General features: G+C 49.6%; 1 protein-coding gene across 1 annotated transcript in view; it reads right to left on the bottom strand.

Annotated features, from left to right (window-relative positions):
• The window catches only part of dcaf12 (DDB1 and CUL4 associated factor 12), a 146,430-nt gene that overhangs the window by 66,248 nt on the left and 59,527 nt on the right, over positions 1-20,655 (bottom strand). The window contains exon 2 of the mRNA XM_072497224.1: positions 2,303-2,557. Within this exon, the coding sequence (XP_072353325.1) occupies positions 2,303-2,557 (255 nt within the window). The remainder of the gene's footprint in view (positions 1-2,302; positions 2,558-20,655) is intronic.

Below are 20,655 nucleotides of genomic sequence, written 5' to 3'. Positions count from 1 at the left end.
TTGATCCTGAAACGGGAGAAGGATCCAGAGCAATGCGGGTCATACAGGCCAATTTCTCTACTGAATGTGGACGCCAAACAGCTGGCAAGATACTGGCCACAAGGATAGAGGACTGTGTCCCGGGGGTGATCGGGGAAGACCAGACGGGATTGGAAAAGGGCAGGCAACTCAAGGCCAATGTTCGAAGGCTTTTGAATGTTATTATGATGCCCTCAGAAGAGGAGGTGGAGGTGGTGGTTGTGATGGATGCGGAGAAGACTTTCGATCGGGTGGAGTGGGATTACCTGTGGGAGGCACTGCAATGGTTTGGGTTCGGTGACGGCTTCATTGACTGGGTGCGGTTGCTCTATCAGGCACCAGTAGCGAGCGTGCGTACGAACCGGCCGAGTTTGGGGTATTTTAAACTACACCGAGGGACGAGGCAAGGGCGCCCCCTCTCCCCGTTACTATTTGCTCTGGCGTTAAGAGCCTCTAGGAACTGGAAAGGGCTGGTCCCGGGGGTGGGGTTGGGGGGGGGGGGGGGTGGAGCACTGGGTCTGGCTTTACGCAAACAACCTGCTCTTGTATATTTCAGACCCGTTGGAGGGGATGGGGAAAGTAATGCGAATCCTGAGGGAATTTGGCAATTTTTCGGGGTATAAATTGACCACGGGAAAAAGCTAGATGTTCGCGATCCAGGCAAGAGGACAGAAGAGACAGGGAGAGCTGCCGCTTAGAATGGTAGGAAAGAGCTTTCTGTGTCTGGGAATCCAGATGGTCCGGGAATGGGAGGCACTGCACAAGTTAAACCTATGCCAGCTGGTAGATCAAGTGGAAGGGGACTTTAAGAGGTGGGACATGCTCCCGCTATCACTGGCGGGGAGGGTACAGACCGTGAAAATGACGGACCTCCCCAGATTTCGGTTCGTCTTTCAGTGCCTCCCCATCTTCATACCAAAGGCCTTTTCCAAACAGGTGAATAAGGTTATTTTGGGCTTTGTGTGGGCGGGTAAAACCCCGCGAGTGAAGAAAATGTTGCTGGAGCGCTGCCGAACTTCTGCAAATACTACTGGACGGCTAATATCGCCATGATTAGGAAGTGGGGGAGGGATCGGTGTGGGAGCGGATGGAGACGGAATCATGCAAAGACACAAGTTTGGGAGCACTGATAATGGCACCTCTTCCATTCTCGCCGGCCCGATACTCTACAAATCCGATGGTGGTGGCGGCTCTGAGAATCTGGGAGCAATGGAGGAGATATAAGAGAGTGGAGGGAGCATCGGTTTGGACCCCGATCTATAATAATCATCGGTTTGTACCAGGTAGGATGGATGGTGGGTTCCGGAGATGGCAGAGAGCAGGAATTAGAAGGATGGGGGATCTATTTATAGATGGGAGCTTTCCCAGCTTGAAAGCCTTGGAGGATAAATTTGAATTGCCATCAGGGAATGGGTTTAGGTCTTTGCAGGTGCGAGACTTCCTGAGAAAGCAGGTTCCAGCCTTTCCGCTGCTGCCGCCACGGGGGATAGAGGATAAAGTAGTCTCCAGTACCTGGGTAGGAGAGGGGAAGGTATCAGATATTTACCAGGAGTTTTCGGAGGTGGAGGAAACTCCGGTAGAGGAGCTTAAGGGAAGTGGGAGGACGAGCCAGGAGGAGAGATAGAGGCGGGTCTATGGGCGGATGCCCTAAGCAGGGTTAATACATCCTCATCATGTGCCAGGCTTAGCCTGATACAATTTAAGGTAGTCCACAGGGCACACATGATGGTGGCCAGGATGAGCAAGTTTTTTGGGGTAGAGGACAGGTGTGGAAGGTGCGCGGGAAGCCCAGCAAACCATGTCCACATGTTTTGGGCATTCCCGAAGCTTAGAGGGTTTTGGCAGGGTTTGGTTAAGGCGATGTCCACGATACTAAAAACACGGGTGGTGCCGAGTCCGGAGGAGAAAATAATTATGAGAACATTTAATGAAGCCAATGAGCTTAAACAAAGCAATGAGGGTTTTCTGGTCAATCTTCAGAAATGTTACAAATTTACTTGTCTGTTGAGGTAAATGAAAGTACTCTGGAAAACAGGAAACAAAGACTCAATTATAGAAGAAGTTGAAGAAAGTTCGAGCCAGATTTAAAAGTGAAACTTTATCTATTTAGAATTTAAAAAAATAAAATAATGGGCATTGAATATTAAATGGAATTTTAATAACTCCTAAATCCGGTCTCTCACCTCTCAATCTTAAAGCCATAATTCTCAAAATTATGAAACCTATTTCTCAAATTTACTGACCTGGGAAGTAAAAGTTTTTTTTGAAAAAATCTTCCACTCACCGTGTTGCATTTTGTCCCACATACCACTTGCCGATGGTTCAGCCACTGGGATGCAAACACCTTGTTCAGGGTTCCCAAATGGAACTCTTCTTCCTTCAAAAGGCCAGGTAGTCTGTGAGCCGCATAACCACGTAGTGCTTGTTGGTAACTCTGCTCATTCCGAAGCTTAATCTGTTGACCTGCAAGGTAACAGACAAAGGACTTCTTCACAAGCGGTAGCTTCTTCTTTTTGCGTAGTGTGTGATCTTGGCTGCACTGTTGAAGAAAATTTAAATAAATTAGCTGTTGCATTTAACTGGTCAACATTTTTATGAAATAATAATAATTAGTCTTAAGAGTAACCTTTGCTAAGATAACCAGTTGGTCAAAGTATTTAATTCGCGACTTCCGGGTGCGGCAATGACCAGCTGAGTCGCACGTTTCGGCAGCTCCCGGTGGAACGGACTTTTGGACTCTTAATAAGAGCCCCAACGGCAATTTTAACGGCTAAAAGTACTGTGCGGTGAACCAGAAGGGAATCCCCCCCTGGATACGGATGAAAAAAGGAGGAAGGTGGCCGGATTGCGGTGGATCCTTTAGAGCAGCGGCAAGGAAGGCAAGCAAAAACCAAGATGTCGTTGGAAGGTGGCAGTTTAATATGGGGCCCTGAACAACACGAGTTTTTGAAACGCTGCGTGGAAGAACTCAAAAAGGAAATGAAGAAGGAGCTGTTGGCCCCGATATTACAGGCGATCGAAGGGCTAAAGGAGGGGCAAAAGACCCAGGAGCGGGAGCTTCGGGTCGTGAAGGCAAAGGCTGCCGAGAATGAGGACGACATACAGGGCCTGGTGGTGAAGACGGAGATGCACGAGGCGCACCATAAACGATGTGTGGAAAGGCTGGAGGCGCTGGAGAACAACGCGAGGAGGAACAACCTAAGGATTCTTGGTCTTCCTGAAGGTGCGGAGGGAGCGGACGTCGGGGCATATGTGAGCACGATGCTGCACTTGCTAATGGGAGCGGAGACCCCGGCGGGTCCGCTGGAGGTGGAGGGAGCATACCGAGTGATGGCGCGAGGACCGAGAGCAGGAGAAATTCCTAGAGCCATAGTGGTGAGATTCTTCCGTTTTAAGGACAGAGAGATGGTCCTTAGATGGGCAAAGAAAACTCGGAGCAGTAAGTGGGAGAACGCGGTGATCCGCGTATACCAAGACTGGAATGCGGAGGTGGCGAGGAGGGCGAGCTTTAATCGGGCCAAGGCGGTGCTTCACAAAAAGATAAAATTCGGAATGCTGCAACCGGCAAGACTGTGGGTCACATATCAAGGGAGGCACCACTACTTTGAGACGGCGGATGAGGCGTGGACTTTTATCGTGGAAGAAAAATTGGAATGAGCGGGTTATTAAAAAAAAAGAACGTTTGAAACAAAGTGGTCGGGCGAGTATGGGGGGCGAAGAGGGGGGTAAAAAGGGGGGAAAAGAGGAGTTTTATGTTATTAATCCTGCGATGTGGTAACTTTTCTCTCTTCCACAGGAGGTGGTGGGGGGAGGAAAGGAGGTGGAAGAGATGGGGCGTTGGCCATTGGGGGCGGGGCCAAGGGGGAAGCGCGGGCTCGGTTCCCGCGCTATGATAATCATGGCGGGAATAGGGAAGCAGGAAGGAGGGGGCATCGCACGGTGCGAGCCGAGGTCACGGGGGGGGAAGCCGAGGTCGGCCAGAGTTTACTGACTTCTGGGAGCAACATGGGGGGTGTAACTACGCTAGTGGGGGATCTAGCGGGGGGGGTGGGAGGGGGGAATTATTGGGCTGCTGCTGCTGGGGAGAGGGGGGAGCTGGTATGGGGTGGGATGGGCGGGGGGGCACCGCCTGGGGGGGGGGGGACCCAGCTGCGTGGGAACCGGGTGAGGAGCTGGAAAAAGGGGATGGCTAATCGACAAGGGGGGGGGGTAAAAAGCCCCCCAACCCGGCTGATCACGTGGAACGTGAGAGGGCTGAACGGGCCGATAAAGAGGGCACGGGTACTCGCACACCTTAAGAAACTTAAGGCAGACGTGGTTATGTTACAGGAAAGCACTTGAAACTGATAGACCAGGTGAGACTACGCAAAGGTTGGGTGGGGCAGGTGTTCCATTCGGGGCTAGATGCGAAAAACAGGGGGGTGGCTATATTAGTGGGGAAGCGGGTAATGTTTGAGGCAAAGACTATAGTGGCGGATAGCGGGGGCAGATACGTGATGGTGAGTGGCAAACTACAGGGGGAGACGGTGGTTTTGGTAAACATATATGCCCCGAACTGGGATGATGCCAATTTTATGAGGCGTATGCTAGAACGCATCCCGGACCTAGAGGTGGGAAAGTTGGTAATGGGGGGAGATTTCAATACGGTGTTGGAACCAGGGCTGGACAGGTCGAGGTCCAGGACTGGAAGGAGGCCGGCAGCAGCCAAGGTGCTTAAAGATTTTATGGAGCAGATGGGAGGAGTAGACCCGTGGAGATTTAGCAGACCTAGGAGTAAGGAGTTTTCGTTTTTCTCCTATGTCCACAAAGTCTATTCGCGAATAGACTTTTTTGTTTTGGGAAGGGCGTTGATCCCGAAGGTGAGGGGAACGGAGTATACGGCTACAGTCATTTCGGATCACGCTCCACATTGGGTGGACTTGGAGATAGGGGAGGAAACAGAAGGGCGCCCACCCTGGAGAATGGACATGGGACTAATGGCAGATGAGGGGGTGTGTCTAAGGGTGAGGGGGTGCATTGAAAAGTACTTGGAACTCAATGATAATGGGGAGGTCCAGGTGGGAGTGGTCTGGGAGGCGCTGAAGGCAGTGGTTAGAGGGGAGCTGATATCAATAAGGGCACATAAAGGAAAGCAGGAGAGTAGGGAACGGGAGCGGTTGCTGCAAGAACTTCTGAGGGTGGACAGGCAATATGCGGAGGCACCGGAGGAGGGACTGTACAGGGAAAGGCAAAGGCTACACGTAGAATTTGACATGCTGACAACGGGTACTGCAGAGGCACAGTGGAGGAAGGCACAGGGTGTACAGTACGAATATGGGGAGAAGGCGAGCAGGTTGCTGGCCCACCAATTGAGGAAAAGGGGAGCAGCGAGGGAAATAGGGGGAGTGAGGGATGAGGAAGGAGAGATGGAGCGGGGAGCGGAGAGAGTGAATGGAGTGTTCAAGGCATTTTACAAAAAATTATACGAAGCTCAACCCCCGGATGGGAGGGAGAGAATGATGGGCTTTCTGGACCGGCTGGAATTTCCCAAGGTGGAGGAGCAGGAAAGGGTGGGACTGGGAGCACAGATTGAAATAGAGGAAGTAGTGAAAGGAATTAGGAGCATGCAGGCGGGGAAGGCTCCGGGACCGGATGGATTCCCAGTTGAATTTTACAGGAAATATGTGGACTTGCTCGCCCCACTACTGATGAGGACCTTTAATGAGGCAAAGGAAAGGGGACAGCTGCCCCCGACTATGTCTGAGGCAACGATATCGCTTCTCCTAAAGAAGGAAAAGGACCCGCTGCAATGCGGGTCCTATAGACCTATTTCCCTCCTAAATGTAGACGCTAAGATTCTGGCCAAGGTAATGGCAATGAGGATAGAGGATTGTGTCCCGAGGGTGGTCCATGAGGACCAAACTGGGTTTCTGAAGGGGAGACAGCTGAATACGAATATACGGAGGCTGCTAGGGGTAATGATGATGCCCCCACCAGAGGGGGAAGCGGAGATAGTGGTGGCGATGGGTGCCGAGAAAGCATTTGATAGAGTGGAGTGGGATTATTTGTGGGAGGTGCTGAGGAGATTTGGTTTTGGAGATGAGTATGTTGGATGGGTGCAGCTGTTGTATAGGGCCCCAGTGGCGAGTGTGGTCACGAATGGACAGGGATCTGCATACTTTCGGCTCCATAGAGGGACAAGGCAGGGATGCCCTCTGTCCCCATTATTGTTTGCACTGGCGATTGAGCCCCTGGCAATAGCATTGAGGGGTTCCAAGAAGTGGAGGGGAGTACTTAGAGGAGGAGAAGAACACCGGGTATCTCTGTATGCGGATAATTTGTTGTTATATGTAGCGGACCCGGCGGAGGGGATGCCAGAGATAATGCGGACACTTCGGGAGTTTGGAGAATTCTCAGGATATAAACTGAACATGGGGAAAAGTGAGTTGTTTGTGGTGCATCCAGGGGAGCAGAGCAGAGAAATAGAGGACTTTCCGCTGAGGAAGGTAACAAGGGACTTTCGTTACTTGGGGATCCAGATAGCCAAGAATTGGGGTACATTGCATAGGTTAAATTTAACGCGATTGGTGGAACAAATGGAGGAGGACTTCAAGAGATGGGACATGGTATCCCTGTCACTGGCAGGGAGGGTGTAGGCGGTTAAAATGGTAGTCCTCCCGAGATTCCTCTTTGTGTTTCAGTGCCACCCGGTGGTGATCACGAAGGCTTTTTTCAAAAGGATCGAAAAGAGTATCATGAGTTGTGTGTGGGCCGGGAAGACCCCGAGATTGAGGAAGGGATTCTTACAGCGTAGTAGGGATAGGGGGGGGGGGGGGGGCTGGCACTACCGAGCCTAAGTGAGCACTACCGAGCTTAAGTGAATACTACTGGGCCGCCAATATCTCAATGGTGTGTAAGTGGATGGGAGAAGAGGAGGGAGCGGCGTGGAAGAGATTGGAGAGGGCGTCCTGTAGGGGGACTAGCCTACAAGCTATGGTGACGGCCCCACTGCCGTTCTCACCGAAGAAATACACCACAAGCCCGGTGGTGGTGGCGACTTTGAAAATTTGGGGACAGTGGAGACGGCATAGGGGAAAGACGAGAGCCTTGGTGGGGTCCCCGATAAGAAATAACCATAGGTTTGCCCCGGGGAGAATGGATGGGGGATTTGGAATATGGCAAAGAGCAGGAGGAACGCAACTGAAAGATCTGTTTGTGGATGGGAAGTTCGCAAGTCTGGGAGCGCTGACCGAGAAATATGGGTTGCCCCAAGGGAATGCATTCCGGTATATGCAACGGAGGGCTTTTGTGAGGCAGCAGGTGAGGGAATTCCCGCAGCTCCCGACGCATGAGGTGCAGGACAGAGTAATCTCAAAGACATGGGTGGGGGACGGTAAGGTGCCAGATATATATAGGGAAATGAGGGACGAGGGGGAGATTATGGCAGGTGAGCTGAAAGGGAAATGGGAAGAAGAGCTGGGGGAGGAGATTGAGGAGGGGCTGTGGGCTGATGCCCTAAGTATGGTAAACTCATCGTCCTCGTGTGCCAGGCTAAGCCTGATTCAATTTAAGGTGTTACACAGGGCGCATATGACTGGAACACGGCTCAGTAAATTTTTTGGGGTAGAGGATAGGTGTGCGAGATGCTCGAGAAGCCCAGCGAGTCACACCCACATGTTCTGGTCATGTCCGGCACTACAGGGGTTCTGGGTGGGGGTGACAAAGGTGCTTTCGAAGGTGGTGGGGGTCCAGGTCGAACCAAGCTGGGGGTTGGCTATATTCGGGGTTGCAGAAGAGCCGGGAGTGCAGGAGGCGAAAGAGGCTGATGTTTTGGCCTTTGCGTCCCTAGTAGCCTGGCACAGGATACTGTTGATGTGGAAGGAAGCCAAGCCCCCGGGGGTGGAGACCTGGATAAATGACATGGCAGGGTTTATAAAGCTGGAACAGATTAAGTTCGTCCTAAGGGGATCGGCTCAAGGGTTCACCAAGCAGTGGCAACCGTTCGTCGAATACCTCACAGAAAGATAGAGGGAATGGAAAAGAAGGCGGCGGCAGCAGCAGCCCGGGGGGGGGGGGAGGAACCAGAAGGAGTCTCAGGGTTATTAATATATATGTATAATATGTATAGGTCGTTGCTATAAGTAATTGTATATTGGACTGTTAAATCTTATTTTTGGAGAGTGTTTATCTGAGACAAGGCAGTTGCCATTTAGTTTTAGTTTTTGTTATATATTATTTATTCTTTGTTTATAAAACAGGTCATTGTTATCTATACTGTTATATTATTGTGTAAAGGATACACAATGTACTGTGATGGTTGACCAAAAATTCTCAATAAAATATTTTTTTTAAAAAGTATTTAATTCGCAGAAATCAAATATATGACAAAGGCGTTAAATGGTAATTAAGCTAGCACTGCTACCCTTTCCCATGCCAGTGTTATGTTTTTAAACATTTGTTCCTGGGATGTGGGCGTCGCAGGCTGGGCCAGCATTTATTATCCATCCCCAATTGCCCTTGAGGGGGCAGTTAAGAGTCAGCCACATTGTTGTGGATCTGGAGTCACATGTACCAAGTACCAGGTAAGGACAGCAGATTTCCTTCCCTAAAGGACATGAGTGAACCAGATGGGTTTTTACGACAATCGACTGGTCACCATTAAAGTTTTTACTCCAGATTTTTATTGAATTCAAATTTTGTCATCTGTAGTGCCAGGATTTGAACCTGGGTCCCCAGAGCATTACTCTGGGTCTCTGGTTTATTAGTCCAGACAATACCTCCCTGTGTCTATATCAAACATCTGCAAGGTCACAAATCATTATGAGCTTCAACACAAGTGTTTCATGTTAACGTTCTAAACTCACTGTCCCCTGTATTCTTCGAAGTGATTCGTTCCACCTATCTTTACAAAAAAAGTATTCAGCCTTTCTTGAAAAAAGGCAGTGTAGAATTTATGCAGCCATTATGTGCGAGAGATGGCATTTCCAGGATAAAGCACTGAATTGTCTTTACCTCTCCTTCTTCCCACCCAAAGGTAAAAGGCTGGAATATTGATCCAACACTGTAAACTACATTGTGTAGCTCAAGTCATTTGTGGATTGGAATCACAATGGTCTGCAGAGAACACAATCCAAGTTTGCAATGATTCTCATACCATTCTTTTTTTAACAAACAATTTTAATGAGGTATTTTTGGCATTACAAACAGCAACAGTATAAAAACAATATACAAACTGTTATGCACCAGGGTTTAGAGAACCCCAAAGTGTATCATGGAGTTCACCTGACCCACAACTTTTAATAGATTGTGGTATGGGGAGCACACGGCCCACTCTACAGGCGTGGTACAGCAGAAATGGAAACGTATTTTTAAAAACAAAACAATGTTTATTCTATGAACTCAAGTTAACCTTTTTAAAACAAACAGTGAATATCTTAGCAACCATTAATTCAAAGATAACCCCCAAAGAATACAACACGAAGTAATCCTTTAAGCTGTCCTTTTAACATCCAAAAGACTTAACCTTTAAACAGAAGCACATCAGGGTTTACATTCAATACTGAAAACATTTAAATTTCTGAATTTGCCAAATGATCAAGAGATAGTCCTTCAGGGCAGAGAGATCAACAGTACAGCTGCTTTGGCTGACTTCAGCTGCAACACACTGATAAAGGAAACCTAAAAGACAGAAACACCCAAGCTTTTCTCAAAGTGAAACTAAAAAGCAGAACCAGAGCTCAGCTCCACCCACACTCTGACATCACTGAAGTAATATGAGCAGCTAACCATTTCTTAAAGTGACATTCTCATGACACCTCCCCCTAAGAAAAAATAAACCATCAACTTGGTTTCGTTTTTCACCTTTTCACTATCTTTTAAGAAATGCACACCTTTTCATTATCTTTTAAGAAATGCACACAGTAAATATACTTTAGCGTTTTTTAAAAAACAACACACGCAAACAGGTATAATAATAGTCCATTTTTTTTCTCGTTCTTCTTCCTCCAACTGAAATCCTTCATGCTTGATAGTCTCTTTGAAAAAGAAGGTCTCTGCACGATCCGTCCATTGCTCTACGCCTCAGCATTTCTTTAAAGTCAGATACTTTAGTTCAATCTGATCACAGAGTCTCTTGCAATTCTCCAACACAGGAGCATTGGTTATCACAGCTTTCAGGCCGTCAAATGCCTGTTGAAAGTCCGCTGTCCATTGCAATTTTCGACGTTTCTTCAGCAAGTCCATCAGTGGCGCAATCACGCTACAAAACTTTTGCACAAATGTTTGATCAAATCCACCCATGCCAAGAAATGGCATTATTTCCCTTTGTCTCGAGAGTATCGAAAACTCCTCAAGGAAAGTGACTTGGGCTTTTCCAAATTCACTTTTGGCTAGGTTTATCACCAAACCCGCCTCCTGAAGTCGATTGAATAACTCCATCAGATGTTTAAAATGGTCTTTCCATGTCTGGCTGAAAATTACCAGATCGTCGATGTATACTGCACAATTGGGTAATCCTGAAACGACTGTGTTAGTTAACCGTTGAAATGTGGCTGGGGCGTTTTTCATGCCAAATGGCATAACTTTGAATTGGTATACACCATCTGGAGTCACAAACGCTGAAATCTCCTTCGCGCTTTCGGATAAAGCTACCTGCCAGTAACCTTTAAGTAAATCCAATTTGGAAATAAAAGTGGACTGTCCCACTTTCTCAATGCAATCCTCCAAACGTGGGATAGGATAAGAGTCCGTTCTTGTAACTGCATTAACCTTTCTATAGTCCACACACAGCCGTTGGGTACCGTCTGGTTTAGGTACCATCACTATGGGTGAGCTCCATTGGCTGCAACCCACTTCAATTATGCCATTTTTAAGCATACTTTCAATCTCTTTGTTAACCTGTGCCAATTTTAAACGATTAAGTCTATATGGATGTTGGTTGATTGGAATAGCATTTCCCACATCTATATCATGTATAGCCATTTTATTACTTCCCAATTTATCTCCACAAATTTGCCCATGTGATATCAATAACTCTTTCAGGTCAGTTTGTTTTTCCTCTGGAAGGTAACTCAACAATTTATCCCTCTTTTTAAGAACATCCTCATTTCCCAATTTAATTTGAGGTATGTCAAATTCACAGTCACCTGGATTGGTTCGTCACTGAGTTAGAATCATTAAAAGCTCCTCCTTTTTCTCTCCTTCCCTTTCAAAGTACCTTTTAAGCATGTTCACATGACACACTCGGTGAGTCTTCCTTCTATCTGGTGTTTTTAGCACATAATTCACCTCACTTAATTTCCTTTCAATCTGATAAGTCCACAAAACCTAGCTTTTAAAGGTTCACCTACCACTGGTAACAACACTAAAACTTTATCTCCACTGGCAAAACTACGAACTTTGGATTTCTGGTCTGTGACTCGTTTCATCACATTTTGTGCAACTTTCAAATATTGTCTAGTCAATTCACCTGCTCTATTTAATCGTTCCCTAAAATTTGACACGTAATCCAATAATGTAATTTACGATTTCTCACTCACCAATTTTTCCTTAATCAATTTAAGTGGTCCTCGTACCTCAGTACCAAAAATTAGTTCAAAAGGACTAAATTTGGTTGACTCATTAGGTGCATCCCTAATTGCAAACAGTACGAATGGAATTCCTTTATCCCAATCCTCTGGATAATCTTGACAATAAGCCCTCAATATTGTCTTAAATGTCTGATGCCACCTTTTTAACGCTCCCTACAATTCTGGATGGTACGCAGTTGATTTAAATTGTTTTATTCCTAAGCTATCCATTACATCTTTGAATAACTCAAGGTAAAATTTGATCTTTGATCCGACTGTATTTCTTTTTTAAAAATATATTTATTAAAGTTTTTAGTACAATTTTTCACCCTTACAAACAAAACAACCCCCCCCCCCCCGCCCCCCCCCCCCCCCCCACCCCACCCCCGCCCGCCAGGAACAAAATAGAAAGAAAATGCACATAGCAAGATATAAACATGGTAAAACGATATGTTACAGAACTTTGTACATTGGATTCCTCCCATACATGCCAGTTTTCCAGATCTTTCATGTATTATCTTGCTCAAATAACCCCCAGGCAGACCCCCCTTCCCCCTCCCTCCCCCCCCCCCCTTCATAAGACATGCCCTCCTCTTCCCCTCCCCCCCCCTCCCCTCCCCCCCCCCTCCCCCTCCCCCCTCCCCCTCCCTTCATAAGACATGCGCCCCCCTCCCTCTCCCCCCCCCGGGTTGCTGCTGACCGACCTTCATCGAACGCTCCGCGAGATAGTCTAGGAACGGTTGCCACCGCCTGTAGAACCCCTGCGCAGACCCTCTCAAGGCAAACTTTATCCTCTCCAGCTTGATAAACCCTGCCATATCATTTATCCAGGCCTCCACGCTGGGGGGCTTCGCTTCCTTCCACATTAGCAAGATCCTTCGCTGGGCTACTAGGGACGCAAAGGCCAGAATGCCGGCCTCTTTCGCCTCCTGCACTCCCGGCTCGTCCACTGCTCCAAATATTGCCAGCCCCCAGCTTGGCTTGACCCGGGCTTTCACCACCTTAGATATTGTTCCCGCCACTCCCCTCCAGAACCCTTCCAGTGCCGGGCATGACCAAAACATATGGACATGGTTCGCCGGACTTCCTGAGCACCTTCCACATCTGTCCTCTACCCCAAAGAACCTACTCAGCCTCGCTCCCGTCATGTGCGCTCTGTGAACCACCTTAAATTGTATCAGGCTACGCCTGGCACACGAGGAAGAGGAATTAACCCTACCTAGGGCATCAGCCCATAGCCCCTCCTCAATCTCCTCCCCCAGCTCCTCCTCCCATTTACCCTTCAGCTCCTCTACCAACGCCTCCCCCTCTTCTTTCATCTCCTGGTATATTGCCGACACCTTGCCCTCTCCAACCCATACGCCCGAGATCACCCTGTCTTGAATTTCCTGTGCCGGGAGCAACGGGGATTCCCTCACCTGCCACCTCTCAAACGCCCTCACCTGCATGTATCTGAAAGCATTTCCCGGGGGTAGCCCAAACTGCTCCTCGAGTGCCCCTAGGCTCACAAACGTCCCATCAATGAACAGGTCCCCCATTCTTCTAATCCCCGCCCAATGCCAGCTCTGAAACCCCCCGTCCATCCTCCCCGGGACAAACCGATGGTTACCCCCCATCGGGGACCACACCGAGGCTCCCATTGCACCCCTGTGCCGTCTCCACTGGCCCCAGATCTTTAGCGTTGCCGCCACCCACCGGACTCATGGTGTACCTTGTCGGCGAGAGCGGCAGCGGTGCCGTCACCAGCGCCCCCAGGCTCGTTCCTTTGCAGGACGCCATCTCCAACCTCTTCCATGCCGCCCCCTCTCCCTCCATCATCCACTTACGGATCATCACCACATTTGCTGCCCAGTAGTAGCTCCCCAGATTCGGCAGCGCCAACCCCCCTCGGTCCCTACTGTGCTCCAAAAACCCTCTCCTTACCCTCGGGGTCTTATTCGCCCACACAAACCCCATAATGCTCCTGCCTACCCTCCTAAAAAAGGCCTTGGTGATCACGATGGGAAGGCACTGAAACACAAAGAGAAACCTCGGGAGGACCACCATTTTGACCGACTGCACTCTACCCGCTAGCGAGAGCAGTAACATGTCCCATCTTTTGAAGTCCTCCTCCATCTGCTCCACCAGTCTCGTCAGATTCAGTTTATGTAGGGCCCCCCAACTCCTAGCTATTTGGATCCCCAGGTAGCGAAAGCTCCTTTCCGCCCTCCTCAGCGGTAGATCATCTATCCCCCTTTCTTGGTCTCCTGCCTGGACTACAAAGAGCTCACTCTTCCCTACATTAAGCTTATAGCCCGAGAAATCCCCAAGCTCCCTTAGAGTCTGCATGACCTCCACCATCCCCTCCACTGGATCCGCCACATACAGCAACAGGTCGTCTGCATGAAGCGACACTCGATGCTCCTCTCCCCCTCGGACCACCCCCCTCCATTTCCTAGACTCCCGTAATGACATGGCCAAGGGTTCAATTGCCGATGCAAACAACAGGGGGGACAGGGGGCACCCCTGCCTCGCCCCACGGTACAGACGAAAATACTCCGACCTCCGCCGATTCGTAACCACACTCGCCACCGGGGCTCTGTAAAGGAGCTTAACCCAGCTAATAAACCCTCCCCCGAACCCAAACCTATGCAGCACTTCCCAGAGGTACTCCCACTCTACTCGGTCAAAGGCCTTCTCCGCGTCCATAGCTGCCACTATCTCCGCCTCTCCCTCCACCGATGGCATCATTATCATGTTTAGGAGCAGCCGCACATTGGTGTTTAGCTGCCTGCCCTTTACAAATCCCGTCAGGTCCTCCTGGATTACCCCCAGGACACAGTCCTCAATTCCCGTAGCCAGCACTTTTGCCAGCAACTAGCATCCACGTTGAGGAGTGAGATCGGCCTGTACGACCCACATTGCAGTGGGTCCTTGTCCCGCTTCAGGATCAAAGAGATTCTCGCCTCCGACATTGTCGGGGGCAGGGTCCCTCCCTCCCTTGCCTCATTAAAAGTCCTCACTAGCAGCGGGGCCAACAGGTGTACGTACTTCCTGTGGAACTCAACCGGGAACCCGTCCGGTCCCGGGGCCTTCCCTGCCTGCATACTCCCCAAACCTTTGCTCAGCTCCTCCAACCCAATTGGTGCCCCCAAACCAGCCACCTCCTGCTCCTCCACCCTCAGGAACCTCAGTTGGTCTAGGAATCGTCTCATCCCTTCTTCCCCCGCTGGGGGCTGGGATCTGTACAGCTCCTCAAAGAAGGCCTCGAATGCCACATTTACTTTTGTCGCACTCCGCACCGTAGCTCCCCTTCCATCCTTGACTCCACCTATTTCCCTCGTTGCCATCCTCTTACGGAGCTGGTGTGCCAGCATCCGACTCGCCTTCTCCCCATACTCGTACATCGCCCCCTGCGCTTTTCTCCACTGTGCCTCTGCCTTCCCGGTGGTCAACAGGTCAAACTCCGTCTGGAGACGTCGCCTTTCCCTAAGTAATCCCTCCTCAGGGGCCTCTGCGTATCTCCTGTCCACTCTTAAAATCTCCCCCACTAACCTCTCCCTTTCCATACCCTCTATCTTCTCCCTATGAGTCCTGATGGAGATTAGCTCTCCCCTGATCACCGCCTTCAGCGCCTCCCATACCACCCCCACCCGCACCTCCCCGTTGTCGTTGGCCTCCAAATACCTTTCTGTACACCCCCTCACCCTCCCACACACCGCCTCATCTGCCAGCAGTCCCACATCCAACCGCCACAACGGGCGTTGGTCCGTCTCCTCTCCCAACTCCAGTTCCACCCAGTGCGGGGCGTGATCTGAAATGGCTATGGCCGAATACTCCGTTCCCTCCACTTTCGGGATCAGCGCCCTGCCCAGAACAAAAAACTCTATCCAGGAGTAGGCTTCATGCACATGGGAGAAAAAAGAAAATTCCCTGGCATGCGGCCTGGCAAACCTCCACGGGTCCACTCCCCCCCATCTGATCCATAAACCCCCTAAGCACCTTGGCCGCCACCGGCCTCTTTCCGGTCTTAGATCTGGAGCGATCCAGTGCTGGGTCCAACACCGTATTGAAATCCCCGCCCATTATCAAGCTTCCTACCTCCAGGTCCGCATGCGCTTCATGAATCCGGCATCATCCCAGTTCGGGGCGTATACATTTACCAATACCACCCACGTCCCCTGCAACTTACCACTCACCATCACATATCGACCTCCGTTGTCCACTACGATATTCTTGGCCTCAAACGACACCCGCTTCCCCACCAATATTGCCACCCCTCTGTTCTTCGCGCCCAGCCCCAAATGGAATACTTGTCCTACCCATCCCTTTCTTAACCTGACCTGATCCGCCACCTTTAAATGTGTCTCCTGGAGCATGACCACATCTGCCTTCAGTCCCTTTAAGTGCACGAACACTCGGGCCCTCTTTACCGGCCCATTCAGGCCCCTCACATTCCACGTTATCAGCCGGATTGGGGGGCCTCTCCCCCCCCCCCCCCCGCCGACTAGCCATCTCCTTTTCTTGGCCAGGCCCGTGCCCGCGCTGCACTCACCCTCCAGTCCCCCAGACGGGAGACCCCCGCCCCGACCATCTCTTCTGTGTCCCATTCCCCTTCGGCCAGTGCAGCAGCAACCCTTTTTACCCCTCCCCCCCCTAGACCTGTGTCTAGCTTTTTTGCCCCCCCCCCCCCCCCCCGCTAGACCGGTGTCTAGCTTTTTTGCCCCCCCCCCCCCCCCCCGCTAGACCTGTGTCTAGCTTTTTTGCCCCCCCCCCCCCCCCCGCTAGACCTGTGTCTAGCTTTTTTGCTCCCCCTATAACACTCCCGTAAGTCAGCTGACACCTGCTGACCCCGGCTTCCCCCACCGTCCCATTGACCCCACCGTGTGGGAATCTCCCAATCAGTGTGCGTTCCTCCATCCCGCCCCCCCCCCGCCTTTCTTCCCTAGAGCGGGAAAAAACCAGCGCTTTCCTATCCCTGCCCCGCCCCCTCTGGTGCAGCTCCTGTCGCGGCCTTGACTCTTTTCCCCCATCCCCAAGCCTCCTCCCCCCTCCAGCACCAGCGCCCACCTTCTCGTATGGTCTTCTCACCCGGTCCCTTTCCCCCATCCCCATCTCTCCCCCAGCCCGTGGAACATTTCCTGCGCGTGATTAACACCCTATGTACAACAAACATCAAACATCCCCCCCCCCCCACCCTCACAAACCCTCAGTTTGAGTCCAACTTTTCAGTTTGAATAAAGGTCCAAGCCTCTTCAGGCGTTTCAAAATAGTGGTGTTCATCCTTGTATGTGACCCACAGTCGCGCTGGCTGCAGCATTCTGAATCTCCCTCCTTTCCGGTGCAGCACCGCCTTGGCCCGGTTGAAACCCGCTCTCCTCTTTGCAACCTCCGTGCTCCAGTCCGGGTATATTCGGATCTCCGCATTCTCCCAGCTGCTGCTCCGCTTTTTCTTGCCCCATTTCAAGACCCTCTCTCTGTCCGTGAAACGGTGAAACCTCACCACAATCGCCCTTGGCGGCTCGTTAGCCTTGGGCCTCCTCGTCAGCACCCGGTGTGCCCCATCCAGCTCCTAAGGCCTCGAAGGGGCCTCTGCGCCCATCATCGACTCGAGCATCGTGCTCGCATATGCCCTGGCATCGGCCCCCTCCGCTCCTTCAGGGAGACCCAGGATCCGAAGATTCTTTCTCCTCGACCTGTTCTCCAGGTCTTCGAATCTTCCCGCCCATCTCTTGTGCAGCGCCTCGTGCACCTCCACCTTCACCGCCAGGCCCAAGATTTCATCCTCGTTCTCATTGACTTTTTTCTGCACCCCCTGGATCTTTACCTCGTGGGCCTTCTGGGTCATCCCTAGTCCTTCAATCGCCGACAGCATAGGCGCCAGCTTCTCCTTCCGCAGCTCCTCGAAACAGCGCTTGATGAACTCTTGCAGCTCCGGCTCGCATTCCACTTTATCCCCGGCTGCCGCCATTTTGTTTTTCTTCCCTCGCTTCTCCCGCTGCTCCAATGCTGCTTTTTTGGCTGTTTCGCTTCTGGTCCGGTCCATAAACGGTGAAGTCTTGGTGTATTCCTGGACAAGATAGTTTACTCTTCCCTTCCCACACGGAACGTCTTCAAAAAATTCCCGTTGGGGCTCCTCTAGAGAGCCTGAAAGTCCGTAATCGCGGGAGCTGCCGAATCGTGCGGCTTAGCTCCGCATCACCGCAACCGGAAGTCTCGATCCGATTGTATTTCTGTGGGTAGTCCATATCTAGTAAAGAATTTAAGTAACTCCTCCACAATCTTTTTAGCTGTAATATTACGTACTGGAATGGCCTCTGGAAACCTAGTAGACACACCCAATATTGTCAAAAGATATTGATTTCCACTTTTTGTTTTAGGAAGCGGTCCTATGCAATCAATTAGGACCCTTGTAAAAGGTTCATCAAATGCTGGAATGGGTATTAAGGGCGCTGGTTTTATCACTGCTTGAGGTTTCCCTATCACTTGACATGTGTGACATGATTGACAAAATTTAGTCCAGGCCAATAAAAATGTTTCTGGATTTTAGCTTGAGTTTTCCCAATTGACTTCCCACTGGTACCTCATGTGCAACTCACAACACCTCCTTTCTATACCCTACTGGCAATACTACCTGATGAACTTCTGCCCATTTTTCATCCGCCTGCATATGTAAAGGTCTCCATTTTCTCATCAAGACATCACTTTTACGGTAATAACACTCTGGGATACACGCAGATTCCTCTTCCGTGTATGCTTTCTGATACATCCGTTTTATTTCTATATCTTTTTGTTGTAACTCCGCCAATTTCCCTGAACTAAAAATATCCGCCTCATCCTCCACCTGTTTTTGTTTTTTTCAACCATCTGATCAAAAATAGTTTCTGATAATTGCACTTCCACTTCATCTTCACTCTTTGATTTCTCCTCGTCTTAAACCTGTGACTTTGCAACTTTGTTACTACGCAATCTGGAAAAATCCCAGGATATTCATCCTTCAACACTTCAGTTGTCTGATTTTCCACTGGCTTATCAACCACAGTAGGCATCACTCCCACCTGCGATCCAGCTATATCATTACCCAAGATAAACTGTATTCCTGGACAAGATAGTTTCTCTATTACCCCTACTACCACTTCACCACTCTTCACTGGACTTTCCAACCTTACCTTATATAATGGAACGCTCCTCTCTCACCCTGAATTCCACATATTACCACCTTTTCTGGCAATATTCTTCCCAAACTACATAACTCCTCATCTCTTACCATTAAAGATTGAATAGTTCCCGTATCTCTTAAAATTGTGACTTCTTTACCTGCTCCTCCTGATACACATGAGTAAACTTTACCCACACAAGTAAATTCTTTAAAGAGATCTGGCACCTTCTTATCAATCACCTCTTGATCAGGCTGTACAATCTTTTGCACTTCCTTCGCTTCACTTGGGCTTTCCTTTACCACTTTAACAAACCCCACTGTCGTATCCTGTTTTACCACATCAGCCTTCCCAGTGCTTTTCTTCAACCACCAACACTGACTTTACATGGCCTAGTTTATTACAGTGAAAACATTTGAAACTTTTCATTTCTTTTCCACCCTCCTGGATTTCTTTTTTAATCTGAGGTACACTCTCCTTATTATCTCCCATCAGCTCACCTTTACTTTACCATTTGAGTATTTCTCATATTCCCAGTTTTTATCCCACACAGGCTAAAACTCACAGTTTTAACCCTCTGCTCTTCCACATGAGTTCTCACTACATCAGAAAATGAATTTTTAAACTCCTCCAAAAATATAATTTCTCTGAGAGCTTCATACGTTTGGTCTATTTTCAAAGCCCTTATCCACCTATCAAAATTACTCTGTTTGAGCCTTTCAAACTCCATGTATGTTTGATCAAATTCTTTCCTCAAATTTCTAAATCTTTGCCTGTAGGTTTCAGGCACTAGTTCATGTGCACCTAAGATGGATTTCTTCACCTCCTCATACGTCCCAGATACCTCCTCCGGTAGTGATGCAAACGCTTCACTAGCCCTACCTACCAGCTTCGTTTGAATCAGTAATACCCACATGTCCTGTGGCTGTAGCTATCTGGGACGGCCACGTCCCGATTACAAAATGGACACTTGCAAAGAATGCAGGGAAAATTGGACAATGCGAAAATTGGACAATGCTAAGAAACAAGCAGGTGCAAGCTCTGCCTGTTGATTAGAACCTTAAACTCTCAGACAGGACAGGAACAACCAAGCAATCTACATACTAATGAGCCATCTCCGGGGACAAAAAGGAAACATTTAGATACACAATGTTAAGGCAGACTCCCCGGCGCTAGAAGAGGCTAAGACAAAGCAGACTAACAGTCACCAGGACACGCCCAGCGATCAGGGAACCACCCCTCTATTGGAGGAAGATCGATACAACTGATTGGGAAAGACCCAATCAGTTGAGGCCAAGTTCAAGGTCCGCCCAAAAGCACGCAAAGCCCTTTTCAGTATAAAAGTTATTCCCCAAGGGAGAATCTTTCTCCTTTGGCTTTGGCTCTCAGTGAAGAGAGAGACCTGCCGAGCAGCTGCATCAGACCAAGTGAGTTCCAAGTCAACGCACGCTGCGAAATAGACGCTCCTAGTTGCTATCCTGTAAACCGCTCAACCCAGCAGCCTCAGAACCGAGCAACGGCCATTGGTCCTCTGACTGAGTGGGCACTCGAAACTAAGTATAGGCTTTAGTAATAGTGGTAGTTTAGTTTGTAGAGTTTATGCATGAGTAGATTTGACTGTGTGTAAATAAATGAGCATTGCTTTTGAACTTACTAACTGGTGTGTCGAGTCATTGATCAGTATTCGGTTCTGAACCTTGTGGCGGTGTCGAAAGATACCTGGCGACTCTTGAGCAAACATAATTAAACAGAGCCAAATTAAGAGCCAACCAAACATTAGCAACATTTATTGGCGACTCCTGACGGGACTCGACTTAGAAGTGGCCTAACCAGGACTTCCGGGTGCGGCGATGACCAGCTAAGTCGCACGTTTCGGCAACTCCCGGTGGAACGGACTTTTGGGCTCTTGATAGGAGCCCCAACGGCAATTTTGACGGCTAAAAACACTGTGCGGT

Source organism: Scyliorhinus torazame, chromosome 3 (assembly GCF_047496885.1).
Source record: "Scyliorhinus torazame isolate Kashiwa2021f chromosome 3, sScyTor2.1, whole genome shotgun sequence".
NCBI lineage: Eukaryota > Metazoa > Chordata > Chondrichthyes > Carcharhiniformes > Scyliorhinidae > Scyliorhinus > Scyliorhinus torazame.
This window is presented reverse-complemented; position numbering and strand designations above follow the sequence as displayed.